The sequence below is a fragment of the Caretta caretta genome, chromosome 14 (assembly GCF_965140235.1).
Source record: "Caretta caretta isolate rCarCar2 chromosome 14, rCarCar1.hap1, whole genome shotgun sequence".
Lineage (NCBI taxonomy): Eukaryota > Metazoa > Chordata > Testudines > Cheloniidae > Caretta > Caretta caretta.
The window spans coordinates 16,505,718-16,519,067 of record NC_134219.1 but is presented as its reverse complement, the minus strand read 5'-3'; the positions used below and the strand labels follow the sequence as shown (position 1 = coordinate 16,519,067).

Genomic DNA, 13,350 nt, shown 5'->3' with positions numbered 1-13,350 from the left:
TCTTGGATGCAGAATAACCCCCTACTGGCTTCCCCAGTGAGTCAGGGACAGCAGATGCTCCAGCTTCTGCCTCTCATTCCCAGCTCCACCTGCTCCTGACCAGGGAGGTCCCCAGAGGTCAGACTAGACAGTTAGGATGATCCCTTTGGCAAAGATGGCAGCACTGAGAGTGAAGCAGGAAGCAATACAGTGCCTCCCCTCTGCCCCCCATGAACCCTGCTTCCACATCTCCCCAGCTGCTCATTGATATGAACCTGCCTCCCAGATACGTCACCCCTCTGCAGTGCTTTTACCTCCAGTGCTTTGCACGAAGGCCGTTGCCGGGCCTGTTGTCATGGCTGGCCAAGTGGCTAGAACACTGGACTGGGACTCAGGAGAGCTGGGTTCTGTCCCGGGCTCAGGGTGTCCTTGGGCAAGTTATGTCACCTCTCTGTGCCTCAGTTTCCCTATCTGTTAAATGGGGGCGCTTTGAGATCTATTAATTGAAGAGTGCTATGTAAGAGCTCTAGGGGTGGTTGTTCTTATTGCTCCTACTGCTTTTCAGGAGACCTTTTCCATTGCAGGCCTGGCCACCCCGTAAAGTCCAAATTGGTCAGAGAAGTCTCAGTCCCTGCATCCCCTATTAATAGTGCGTGTACAAGCCCACAGTTAATTCCCTGTGGGGGTGGGGGCAGAGAAAGAAAGGCATGATTGGAAACACCCCAGACATGGGGTTGGCGCCTGTTGCAAAAGGGACACAAAGTCAGGGCGTTCCCAGGTGCCTACAGCCCCCCCCCCCCCCCCCAAGGCCCTGCACGGTGTGCTGACATGCCCGGTTCCTGCACACTGCCATCAGTCAGAGCCGGCTCAGCCCTGGGAATGCGCATCGGAGCCTCCTCACACACGCTTCACCTCCCCTGGCCTGTCGCTGCCAGATCTGAGCAAACAGAGCAGTGTGATGGAGGGGGATGGGGTAACAGTGCAAGGTTGGGCTAGGAGGACATGGTAACAGCGATAGAGAATTGGGGTGGGGGGAAAGATGGACTATCCAGGACTCTCAAAGAGAAGGGGCTTGGAGGGGGAGGGAGGAATTAATGGGCGGAGTAGCGACCTGGGCCCTGCCTGCATTAAGGAAATTCCTACTATCTCAATGTGGTTACATAAGTTAGCGACGCTGCACTGATGCAAAGCTGGGCATGTACCCATGTAGCTTGAGCCCATCATTCAGTGATGTTCTTTACAGCGAGTGCAAAGCCCGCTCTGCATCGGTGCAGCACATCCACACTCGGGCTTGATACTACCTTGATTTATTGGCGCATGTGTGGATTTCCTTCCTGTGGACGGTGCCCTAGGTACAGAGGGGTCAGCGCAGGGCAGCATTCCTGAGCGATACTGATGTTTTCTAGTAAATACGTGAGAGCATTGCAGAAGGGAAAGAAGGTGACTGCAGGGTGTTGAACCTGTTCACTCTGCTGTGTGGGGGTCTGGAACAGGTATTCTTCTTTGCCTGAATGGAGGTTAGAAATGCTAATAACCCTCTGGGGTTGGAGCCAACTCCATTCTGTTTAGGTGCCTGTATTGTGCCCATCCCTAAAATATTTGAGCATCTTCCAGAGTTAAGAATAAACCAAGTAGTATCTGTCATGAGACATTTCCCCTCCCTTCCGCCTGCCAAAGGGAAAGGTTTTGTTCCTGCGTCTTTACAATGAAATATTAACACCCCCTTTCCAATATGCCACATGTTGCTTTGTGGAGACAGCAAGATTGAAGCAGCAGATCTAGGATAACCTTCTCAAACATGCCTAGGTGAGTTAGCAGTGAGTTCGGAGCCTAAGACCCCCTGAAAATCAACATGATGTTGGCTCCTAAGTGGTTTAGGAACTCTTGAGTCCCCAGGTCTCAGTTTCAGCAGCGTAAATCCAGAATACCTCCATTAGCCTTTTCGGATCCAAGACCAGAATCTGGCCACCTGGGTGTAATTTCCTTTAATGTACATTTCAGACCCTGATGTCTCTGATGCCTGTTCACCTTTTGGTAGAATATTGTTTGCTCTTCTGTGGCCAGCTCCAGACACCAGCAAATCAAGCAGGTGCCGGGGGCAGCAAACGTAAAGGGGCGGCAGGAGGTTGGGCTCTGGGGCGGCAATCCAACCTCGGCGGCGACGGGAATTCGGCAGCCACTCCGTCACAGCGCAATTCGCGCTTGGCGGGAATTCGGCAGCAGGGACACGACTCTTCTTCAGTCGGAGGCCGCACCATCACTCCGCCTCTGTGTTCGGCAGGCAAGATGCCGCCTCCCTGTTCGGCGGCAAGTTGGTTTTTTTTGCTGCTTGGCGTGGCAAAAACGCTGGAGCGGGCCCTGGGCAGGACTCCTCTCAGAGAACAGATCAGGGTTTGTATGGAACTATGGAAACCACGGTCACCCTCTCTCTAATACCAGTGTCATGACTGTGAAGATCATGCGTACACAGAGCGTGGGACGGATATGTGTTGCCCCACTCTGGACGGTGACTACATACAAATAGCCCCTTCTTACTCAACACATCTGCGCCCCAGGTGCATTGAGAGTCGGATCTGCTGACTTCAGTGTCTGAAACAGGTTGTGACTGCTGTTAGACCTGGAGAGCCAGCATAGCTCTGGGAGCAGGAGCTGGATTCTCTTTTGTCTCATCAGCACACCCGTTAACAAAGTTCTTTGACCAAGGATGGAAAAGAACCCAGCTTGACTCTCAGATCCCAAATGGAGTTTGGAGGGCAAGTGGTTAGAGAAGCTAGCGTTTTACTTGCAAACTGAGCAGATTGATCTGGAGCCACTGAGAAGCAATAGCTGGGGGCCCCAGCGATGCTGTTCTTACCAAGTCACTGGTCTGCGTTGAACCCCACCTTGAAATGACGTTTCAATGCAGGATGGTAGATAAACGACCACTGAGCCAATCTTTCCCTGGGCCAATGCCAGCCAGCTCGTTCCCAGGGGTTTTCACTCTTGTTTTCTGTAAAAAGCAAGACCTCTGTCCCCAAGTCAGACATTAACCACCGACGCCAACGCCAGTTCTGTCTTTGCGCTTCCTTCCTAGCATGAGGAGGTGGATATCCTGGGCCTGGATGGACACATCTACAAAGGGCGGATGGACACTCGGCTCCCATCAATTTCAGTCAAGGAAGGTAAGTCTCGGATGCCTGGTTTGTTTTCTTTGGGGAGCCTTTGTTCACGTCCTGCCTGTTTTTGATGGAATGCAACTGTTTCTTCATCATGCTGGCCGGAGCCGGAGGAATGTGGGATTGAGAGCAGAGAAGGGTGTTCCTTCTTTTGTCCATTCCTCCAAAATGGATCTGCTGTCCACGTAGCACCCCGAAAAGGGCCACTGTATGATGGGAGGCCTTTGTCTGTCTATATTAGGTAATTATATTGGCCCCCAGCACCTCGGTATCCGAGCAGCTCACAATCTTTAATGTATTTCTGTCCTCAACCAGGCTATGAGGCAGGGCCGTGTTGTTATCCCCATTATACAGAGGGGAACTCAGGCACACAGAGTGACTTGCCCAAGGTCACACAGGAAGTCTGTGGCAGGGTTTGTCCCAAGTCCCAGGCTAGCACCTGAACCACAGGATCGTCCTTCATCTTGATTCCTTGGGTGGAATTTGCTGCTCACATGATCTCCGGCCCTCTCCTCAACCCCTGTAAATACGGTATCCTTAAAACAACAGCGTGGGAAGTGGTAGGTATGATCTCCCTCGGAGCCTGCTTCAGCACTCTGCTGGTCTCTGACCTATCCGTTGGGTAGTTCCCATCCTGGGTCCAATGGGGGCGTGGAAGCTGTACCCGGTGCCCTTTGTCTAGAGTGCAAGGTAGCTCTGTGCCTGCTAACTGGCAGGCAGTAGGGATTGTCACGAGGGATACAGTGGAGACTCAGTCCCCACCAATGTTCTGGGATACCCCATTGAAGAGGGCAAGAGTGGCTGCCTAGGGAGCACCGCTGAGTACCCAGAATGCTTGCCATGGTGCATTAACCCTTTCTGTTCCTCTAGCCCATGAATGAAATGTTGCCCCCTCCACACAAACACAGCGCACCAAGGCTAGAGGCAAGATGTGAAGAATGTGCCCCTACTGCCCCCTGTTGGCTGCCCTGGAAATGGCTCCCAAATTCTTCAGAGATCGGCCAAACTTCAGCCTATGCAAGAATGCATAGGGCAGTGGTGTCCTGCCACTGAGTAAGGGGGAGCAGCCAATAGGACAGCGGGAGGGGAGGGGTCAGAGAGCAGCCAATGGGGCTCATGGGGTACTGGGGATCCCCCCAGTAGCCAAGGCACCGCACCAGAGCATGTGACTGAGCCAATCAAAAATAGGAGATAACTGGGTCAACAGTCAAGCGCTCCCCGTCTGGCGCTTGTGTGCATCATTCCTCTCTTGGAATCACTGCCAGGTGACAGCAGCAGCTTGAATGAACTTGTCCTTCCCTTTCAGTCCTGGTAGCTCATCTGTTCTCCTGGTAGACTTTGCCAGTTACATAACAACGTGCCCAAGGTGGGTGGCGGTTTTGGCAGGGCAGAGCAGTGTGTGCATGTTCAGATCTGCATGCTAATCCCCAGGAATAAGGAGAGTACCCAAGGGGCTTAGCAAATGCATCAGGTCAAACCTTTCCCCAAGGAAATGAAGGGGCAAGAACTCTGGGGTCTTTTCCTATTTCTGCTACAGGCTGGGGAAATTTCACGCTCGCTGCCTCAGTTTCCTCATTTGTAAAATGGGGATAATAAAGCTTCCTAGTGGGGTGGAGGCAGGGGGATTGTCTGAGGCTTGGCTCATTAATGTATGTGAAGAGCTTTGAGATCCTGGGTTAGAGGACACTGTAACAGCGCCAGGCAGTATTGCAGCACTGATTCCATGTGAGCAGGGGATGCAGCCCCCTCTCAACTAGCTGCTCCCTAGCACTGAGTGCTGATAAACTCCCCACGAGGCATTGTGTTATTTCTCCTGTACGCTTTTCTGCAAGGTGCACTGTACTTGGTGAAATACACTGTGATCTGCTATTTTCCACTCATCCCAGCTTTCTGTTCTCTGGGTGGCTTCCCACTGTGTGGCCCCATGCAATGGGGTCCCACAGAGACTCCACCATGAAAGGTCCTTACACAGTAGATTCTCAGGTCACTGACTTGAATGGAGGTCCACCAGGTCTAGGAGTTTCCATCAGGGATGTATGTAGCCTAGAATGTCTAAAGCTAACACCCATCTCAGATCTGTGCAGCTCTCTCATGGGCAATCCTCTGCGGTAGCTGAGCCACCATTACCTTGTGGCTCCAGGAACTGTTGAAACCCCCCACTTACACATATGCTTCCCATCAGGTCCTTTGAAGACCAAACCCAAGCTCTCCCGGTCTTCATCACAACGGCAGTCGACCCTGATGGACACAGCCGGCCTCCCAGCACGCCCACAGAGCGCCAAACTGTCTTCCCCCAGCAATTCAGGTACCTCGCTTGGGTTTAGATGGGAGCTGGAACCCCCTGAGAATTTACTCTCTGATGAGCATGTGCTACTGAGAGGCTCCTAGAGGAATCCCCTGTCTCGTTCCCTCTGTTCCTAGCAGAGACTCCCCCCACCTGGAGCTGGGGTAGGTTATGCCAGGCTCTGTGTAGGCGCTGTGGTGAGGAGGGTTCAAGGAGGCTTCTCTCCCGCGCCCCCAAGGGACAAGACACACCAGTCTGCCTCTGGAGTCCCCACTAACCACGGTTAGCTTTGGAGTATTTGTGCCCAGCTGCTGCAGAGGCAGCCAGCAGAGGGGGCATGAGGTAAAGAACAAACCCACTTCCCATCACAGGGCTGAGGCTGTTTGCCAGAACATCAGCGATGACAAAAGCCAACCAGGAAATAAAAGCACCCCTGGGACACCGACAGGCTCTGTAAACAAATAGGGGGTGCGGGGGGGGGGGAGAATCACTGGGGCCCTTGCTCCCACCATGGGGAAAACCCACGGAGGGACAAGGAACAGTCACATGCGAAGCTTCCCCCTCTGCCGTTCCATCAGGGATGTGGCTGGGTTGCCCAGCCCCATGCAGGTGTTCCAGCCCACCCACCTGAGATCTGCAGGTGGGAACCTCCCCAGCGCCCTGTGCTGCTCCTCATCCTCCCGAGTCCCCGAGGCAGTTGCTCCAACACCCCACCCAGTGGGGATGCTTGCTGCGTAGAAGGGGAGACGCTGCTGGTTCAATCCACTCCGACTGGAGGGGAAGCTGCTCTCTGGTCCATCCACCCTGAAAAGGGCCACATATGGAAGCTAGAGAGATGGGCCGTGGGGGAATGCAGCAGCGCTCCCCACCCCAGATGCAGGGCCTTTCCTGCCGACCCCTCAGTGCCACATGGCCGAGGGCAGCCTGCAGCCCAAAGCAAGAAGGAAAGACGTGTTCTTGATTCCAAGCTTCTTACTGGTGCTGGGGACCAACATTGCAGACTCTTCTAAACTAGCATTCAGTGGCGTCCTTTATAAGAACGCCCTGATGATGGATGGATTTGGGGTCTCTTGGCAGTCCCTGTGTCAGCCCATCCATCTGTTCATTTTGGTAAGGGTGAGCTGCGTGATGCTGCAGAATCATGTGATCTGAGCCGTGATTTAAAACACAATCGGCTAGAACAACTGTAGTAGAATCTGGACTGAGTGAAGAGCATGCCGGGAAAGCGCAGAATCTCTCAGCACAGCTGACAGCAATATTCCCCTCCCACCATTAAAACAGAGGCACATAGCATTTGACAACATACATGCCTTCAGCAGGAAGAACACGTGTTTAGCTTGGTAGAATTGGGTACGGAAAGAAAGAAGGCAAAAAAGTTTGATTGGGCAAATGGATTGAAAGCAGCAAGGATGGAGGAAAAGATCCATCAATAGATGTGTGAAATAACAGATTGCATTGGGGTGAACTTCACTCAGAGGGACAAATTCTCTGCTTCACTGAAGCCCCACACTTAATTTGCACTTCAGCGGGGTCTCAATAAACAAACATGGAGTGGATGTCAAGAGCAGGCTTAGGATGTGATGGAAAGTAGGGGAGATGGATGAATTTGTAGAAGAGCATGTCGATGAATGGGTGGACAGAGGCATAACAACTGATAGTTGAAGGATAGAAGCAAGGTAGGCGAATGGAGGGTGGCTGGATGTAAGAATGGATGGAAAAGCGGCTGGATGGGAAAGGATCAGGAAGTGAGGGACGGGGAAAGCAGGCTGGATGGGTGATGAGTGCAGAAACAGAGACATGCCCAGGATGCACGGAGAATCAGACAGCTGGATAATCCGTCAGTTAAATCGTCTGCAATGTTTCCCTGTAGGTACAGCTAGGTCGCTAAAGGACAGGCCCGTGTCATCGGAGGGTCGACTGTCCCGGGTGGACCTGACCCATCTATCAACCTCAATATCTCCCCCTGGGGAGGCAAGAGAGGATTCTCCCATGCAGGAGAAAGAAACGCTAGAGCTTCACCTGGACCTTTCCATGCGCCGGCGATCGGCTGAGCAGTTACAGTGACTGCAATGGCAGGAAAGCAGCGCTCGCTGACGGAAGCCAGGCAATAAAGAGTGAGCAGAACAGAGAGGAGGCTGTGTACATGTGTCGCGGCAATAGGAACAGGGAGCTTTTTGTGCGGTGCCTGCGGCAAACAGGACCCAGGGCTGTTCCACGCAGCAGCACTGTTAAAAGGAGGAGGTGGGCAGCACGTTCATTCAGGAAAACGGTTCATCCCTGGCCTTTGCAAATCCTCCCCTCGCTGCTGCTAGCTTTGCCTGAGTAGATTTTGCAAATACCAGATCTTCTGCATAAGCCAGTTTGACACTGGCTCATTTCAGCCCCGGGGATCTTGTACTGTCCTTCGTATCACAGAGCCCGACGCACCTCATGTGCATGAAGGGGGATCTTTGAAACCGGACTATGGTTGACTTGTTTGAGTGAAAAGCACCAGGGCAGAATGCAGCCCAAAGTTCTCCCTCCACGGCCAACTGTCCTCCTCGGTGGAGAGCTGTGGCTCGCCACGGGCCCTAAGTAGCTACTTGGAACGCTGCATGCTGGGATCTGTAGTCTTCATAAGCTGCACCTTAGTACTGAAGAGGAGGGTAGGTTACAGTCTGCTCTATTCTGTACACCTTGGCGGTGGCCCTTGGGGAGCCCCCTAGCAAACAACTAGTGCGGCCCTCATGCAGGAAAAGCCTGAACTCCGTATCAAGTAAGGACTGGTCCCTCTAGAAGTCAAATCAGGGTTTGTGGGGCAGGCAGGGAGGGGATTGTGCACCAGGTAGCTGCCTCCCCTCTGCCCTTTCCCAACCCCTTCCCACCGTGCTTGATCCAGCGTGGGCTTCTTGCAGCTGTGCTCAGACTGGAGTTGGCAAGAGAGGTTTCTAAGCAAGGGGCTACGTGCTTTGTCTTTCCTACAGCAGGGCAGTGCCTGTGCTCCAGGAGTCATTAGAAAAGAATCTGGTGCTCTGTCATTTCCTCATCCGGTGCACACAAAGGCCTCTCCGATCAGAACTGCTCTTTCCCCCACGCAGGTCTTTGCTTCCCAGAGCGCCTGGCCCTCAGACTGGGGGACAAGGTGAAGGGCGCCCACCCCAGCTAATGTAATCTAAACTTCCCAGCCCTTTGTTTTCTTTTGTCAGTGAGGAGGAAGGGAGGGAGGTGATAGTGCTGAGTGATTTGAGGAGGACGGGTGGCCTGTGGATAAGGCACAAGACTGAATGTCAAAGCCAGGTTCAATTCTTTGCTCTGCCACTGACTCACTGTGTGACCTTGGGTGGACCCCTCCGCTCTTGTATGCCTTCATTTCCACCATCTGTAAAAGTCCCTGTTGTGAGGTCTACTTCATCCATGCATGAAGCCCTTTGAGATCCCTTGATCTGTGGAGCTGTACAAATGCAAGGGAATACTATGAAGGGTTACAAATAATTCCAAAGCTGGGGAGACAGATGTCTAGAAAACAGACAGGAAAACCCCACCTTTTAATCCTCCTGGCTTGCATCTAGGTTCTTGCACTATTGTCCCCATTCCTTGATTCAGTCGCATGCACTTTTTGCCTGCTGCATTTAACCTAGCTGCCTGCTTTTCATTTTCATCCTCTCCATGGCTCTGGTGCTGGTTTGATCCTCATTTGGAGCTAGCGTTGTGAGAGAGAGAGGACTCTTATTCCACTTGCTTTAATGCTGCCTCAGAGTGCCTTGGACTCCCCTAGCACAACAAGACAAACCAAAGTCCAGACGGCGGGTAGCGTTTCGTAGTCAAGGAAGGGCTGAGCAGTAAAGATGCCACGATGCAGCTTGATTTCAATTCTCTGCTCACTCACACCTTTTGTGTGTCTAGCAAAGCCAGAAGGCTTTCACTGGGGTGAGGGACAGCAGGTTTCAGCAGGCTGTGTTTAGAGAACTGTCAGTGTAACCAATACTAGACAGGTCACATGGCACAATTATTGTGTAAGTCCTCCTAACTGGGTTAGTAATTACATAGGCTTTGATTAATGCCCCGTAGCTACTTCCTTGCATGCTCCCAACATTGTTTTGTCGTTACACTTGGCCGATGGCATCTGTGGTGTGATGTAGATATCAGAAATCATCACACGCTTGCAATGTAACATGACCCATTGCCTGCCACCAACCCTGCAAATAACCAAGACACACTCCCAGTGAATACATGGCACATGCTCTAATGCCACTTGCCCTGTTACTCAATGGCCATCCCCTGGCACTTGTCGTATGAACATCCTGCCACTACCTGTTCTGTCGTAGTTGTTAACCTGTAAATATCCTGCTGCTGCAGTGTTTACCCCTGTGATGATGGTGGACGCTTCTCACGAGGAGGGACAGTTCAGGACCATTGTCCCTGCATTCTGAAAGCTCCTGCCAGTGCACAACGAAAGCAACAATGTTTCTGTGAGGGGAAAACTTGAATGAAGTTTATAGTATGGGCTGGCTCCAGCTCCCATTACAGTCAATGGCAAAACCCCCTTTGACTTGGATGGGAACCAGGCTGGGCGCTGAATGATTTAATGTGAAGGATGTGACGGTGTGGAGCGGAGACCAGCTGGGAGAGGAGGGACCAGCAAGAGTGCCTTCGCAGGGGAAGATTCACCCCTGTGCAGAGGGCCTGGACACAGCCTATGCACCTCTTACAGGTAGGTCCCGTGGGAGCTCTATTTTGAGGGTATCTGTGGGGCTCAAGTGGTGCCTAGGCCCGGGTCTCTCATGCCAAGTGGATTAAACTTGGGCAAGTTTTGGCCCCACATATTCGACACACCCACTGCATGTGAACACGGTATGTGACGTGCTTCGTGTAGGGCTCCAGTGTGCGACAGTACAGTGTAGACATGCTGTCTGTTCTGTGTGGTTGACCCAGAGCCATGCCAGGGTTGAATCTGTCCGTAGTGGGCCGAGTTTTTGCCTTTCATTAATACCCCATGCTGGACACCTGCTGGGCTTGCTGGCAGCACATGGACGCTGCCTGGCGGCTGGCGACAAGCATATGCCATGCTCTGTAGGCAGGCGGCACACGTGTGCTGCACTCACGAGCCGTATACTGCACGCCGGCCACACGTGCTGCATGGTGGGTGGCTACAAATGCTGCACGCTGCACTTACAGGCCATGGACTGCCCAAGGCCTGCTGGCAGCACCGGTGCGGCTGGCTCTGCGTGCTGCATGCTGGTTTCCTGCAGTCACATGGAGATGACCGCATCCTGCACGGTGCTGACATTTAAAGTTAAATTAACCATAGAGAATGATACACCCCTCAGTCCTGTGTTCTCCGTGTATACCCTCCCCCCCATGCCGAGGCCCGGTAACAACGGGGTGTTCCACAGGGAATGTTGGAGGAGGAATTCTTTACGGCCTCTTCTGCTCCAGCACCCTGGTGGATCTCTGGAGAGCAGGGGCCACCCTCACCGTCCTCCCTTGGCCTGCTCCTGCCCCTGTCCCCAGGCCTCACTGTGCATGCTGTCTTCACAAGCTCCCCAAGCCCTGTCTCTCCCCTCCGCTGCATCTGGGGCTCTCCATGCCTGCTGCGGAAGGGGCAGGATGTACTCTGGAGAGAATGCCAGTGCTAGGTCCATCGAGTCCCAGCTGTGCCCAGCTGGTGCCATGGCTGCCTACTGCACGTTCTGCACGGGCTGCGCTTGCCGACGTGGGCGAGAGAGTCGGAGAGCAGATCCGCAGCACAGCTGTTATGGGCGGCTGGGATCCGACAGCACCAGTTTGGCCCAAGCTTGAAAAGCGGCAAACAGCTCGTTGCATCCCAGGTGCGGGAACCCACCTGCTGTGCTGCCCCTCCCCACTGACTGTAGAGCCACTGAACGTGGGCTCTGGCCTTTGGAAACCAGCAACTTTGGACGTACTGAAGCAGGCTATTAAAATATTCCCTCCCACCTCCGTTGTATCGTTCCCCAGGACGAGGGAGAACCTTTTGAAACAGACCAGTTTTAAGCAATGTTTGCCTGATCCGCCTTTCCCGGGCTTGTCAAAGGAATGATCGTGACTTCTTAGACATTATTAACCACATCAGAAGAGGTGGGTTTATTTACTTAAATAACATTGTATGGGCCCTAACTAGTCATTGCCGTGAGCTGTGCCTGCTTCTGCCAATGGGAAATTGCTCCATATGTTTGTTCAAAACAACTTAGGATCGTTTTATTGTCCTTGGAGTGAAGGGGGAGGATGTGAACACTTCTGATGTGATGTGCTGCTCAAGTGGGTGTGTTCTAATTCACTCGGAACTGTACAGCTCCCCCGTTAATTCACTCATTCACACTTCACGCTGTGTCCCTGCCTCTGAGATGCAAATTTCTCATCTGAAAGAGAATGCAACATGAACAGGCTGCACTCACAGTTTCCACTATGCGCTTCTTGTCTTGGCTGCTTCCAGTGACGGGATTAAGCATTTTAGCCAATGTGAGTAGTCGCTTAGCGCTTGTCTACACTATGGATGCTAGAGTGGCAAAGTGTCATAGTGTAGACACTTGCTTCATCAACAGAAGGGGTTCTTCCATCTGTAGTTAACCCACCCCCACCAACAGGCACTAGGTTGGTCGATGCTATGATGGGTTGTGTCACAGAAATCCCCTTGGGACAGCCACCTGATGTGTTGAGACTACCTCTGAGCCTATTTTCCCTGCCAGCTTGGGACTTCAGTACCCTGTCTTGTTGAGCCAGACACGCCAGCCTGCTGCAAACACAGACCCAGATCTGAACCACGTCCCCAAAAGCTGCAGGCTTAACTGAAAACAGCTTAAGAAGTGCTTCTGTCTCCAGCACCTAGATACCTAGTTCCCAATGGGGTCCAAACCCCAAATAAATCCATTTTACCCTGTACAAAGCTTATACAGGGTAAACTCATAGATTGTTTGCCCTCTATAACACTGATAGAGAGATATGCACAGTTGTTTGCTCCCCCAAGTATTAATACTTGCTCTGGGTTAATTAATAAGCAAAACGTGATTTTATTAAATATAAAAAGCAGGGTTTAAGTGGTTCCAAGTAATAACAGACAGAACAAAGTAAATTACCAAGCAAAATAAAACAAAAACACGCAAGTCTATGCCTCATACAGTAGGAAACTAAATGCAGGTAAATCTCACCCTCAGAGATGTTCCAATAAGCTTCTTTCACAGACTAGATGCCTTTCTAGTCTGGGCCCAATCCTTTCCCCTGGTACAGTCCTTGTTCCAGCTCAGGTGGCAGCTAGGGGATTTCTCATGACTGCAGCCCCCTTTGTTCTGTTCCACCCCCTTATATAGCTTTGGCACAAGGTGAGAATCTTTTGTCTCTTTGGGTCCCGACCCCTCCTTCTAAATGGAAAAGCACCAGGTTTAAGATGGATTTCCAGTACCACGTGACATGGTCACATGTCTTGTGAGACCCCAAGCCTTCATTCTTCCCAGCCTGACTCACAGGAAGGCTTGCAAGTAAACAGAGCCATCTACAGTCAGTTGTCCTAGTTGATGGAAACCATCGAGATTCTAAACCACCATTAATGGCCCACACTTTGCATAACTACCATAGGACCTCAGAGTTATATTCTATATTCCTAGTTTCAGATACAGGAATGATACATTCATACAAATAGGATGAACGCACTCAGTAGATAGATAAGCTTTGTAATGATAACTTACAAGAGACCTTTTGCATGAAACATATTCCAGTTACATTATATTCACACTTATCAGCATATTTTCATAAAATCCTATGGAGTGCAACGTCACAGATGCAACCAGCAGTGTCTATACTGTGGCTCAGGTCGGCTGAACTGCATCTTTCAGGGTGTGAATTTTTCACACCCGTGAGCAAAGTAGCTAGGTTGACCTAAGTTTTTGGTGTAGACCAGGTAAGGTGACCAGATAGCAAGTGTGAAAGATCGGGACAGGGGGT

The 13,350-nt window shown here is 51.8% G+C and overlaps 1 protein-coding gene across 4 annotated transcripts in view; it reads left to right on the top strand.

The window, feature by feature from the left end:
- QRICH2 (glutamine rich 2) overlaps positions 1-7,546 on the top strand; it is a 52,641-nt gene extending 45,095 nt beyond the window's left edge. For all 4 annotated transcript variants that reach the window (XM_075119306.1, XM_075119305.1, XM_075119308.1 and 1 more), the window contains 3 exons: positions 3,053-3,140; positions 5,317-5,443; positions 7,293-7,546. In XM_075119306.1, coding sequence (XP_074975407.1) covers positions 3,053-3,140; positions 5,317-5,443; positions 7,293-7,482 — 405 coding nt within the window. In that variant the 3' untranslated portion in view covers positions 7,483-7,546. The remainder of the gene's footprint in view (positions 1-3,052; positions 3,141-5,316; positions 5,444-7,292) is intronic.
- Positions 7,547-13,350: the final 5,804 nt, after the last annotated feature.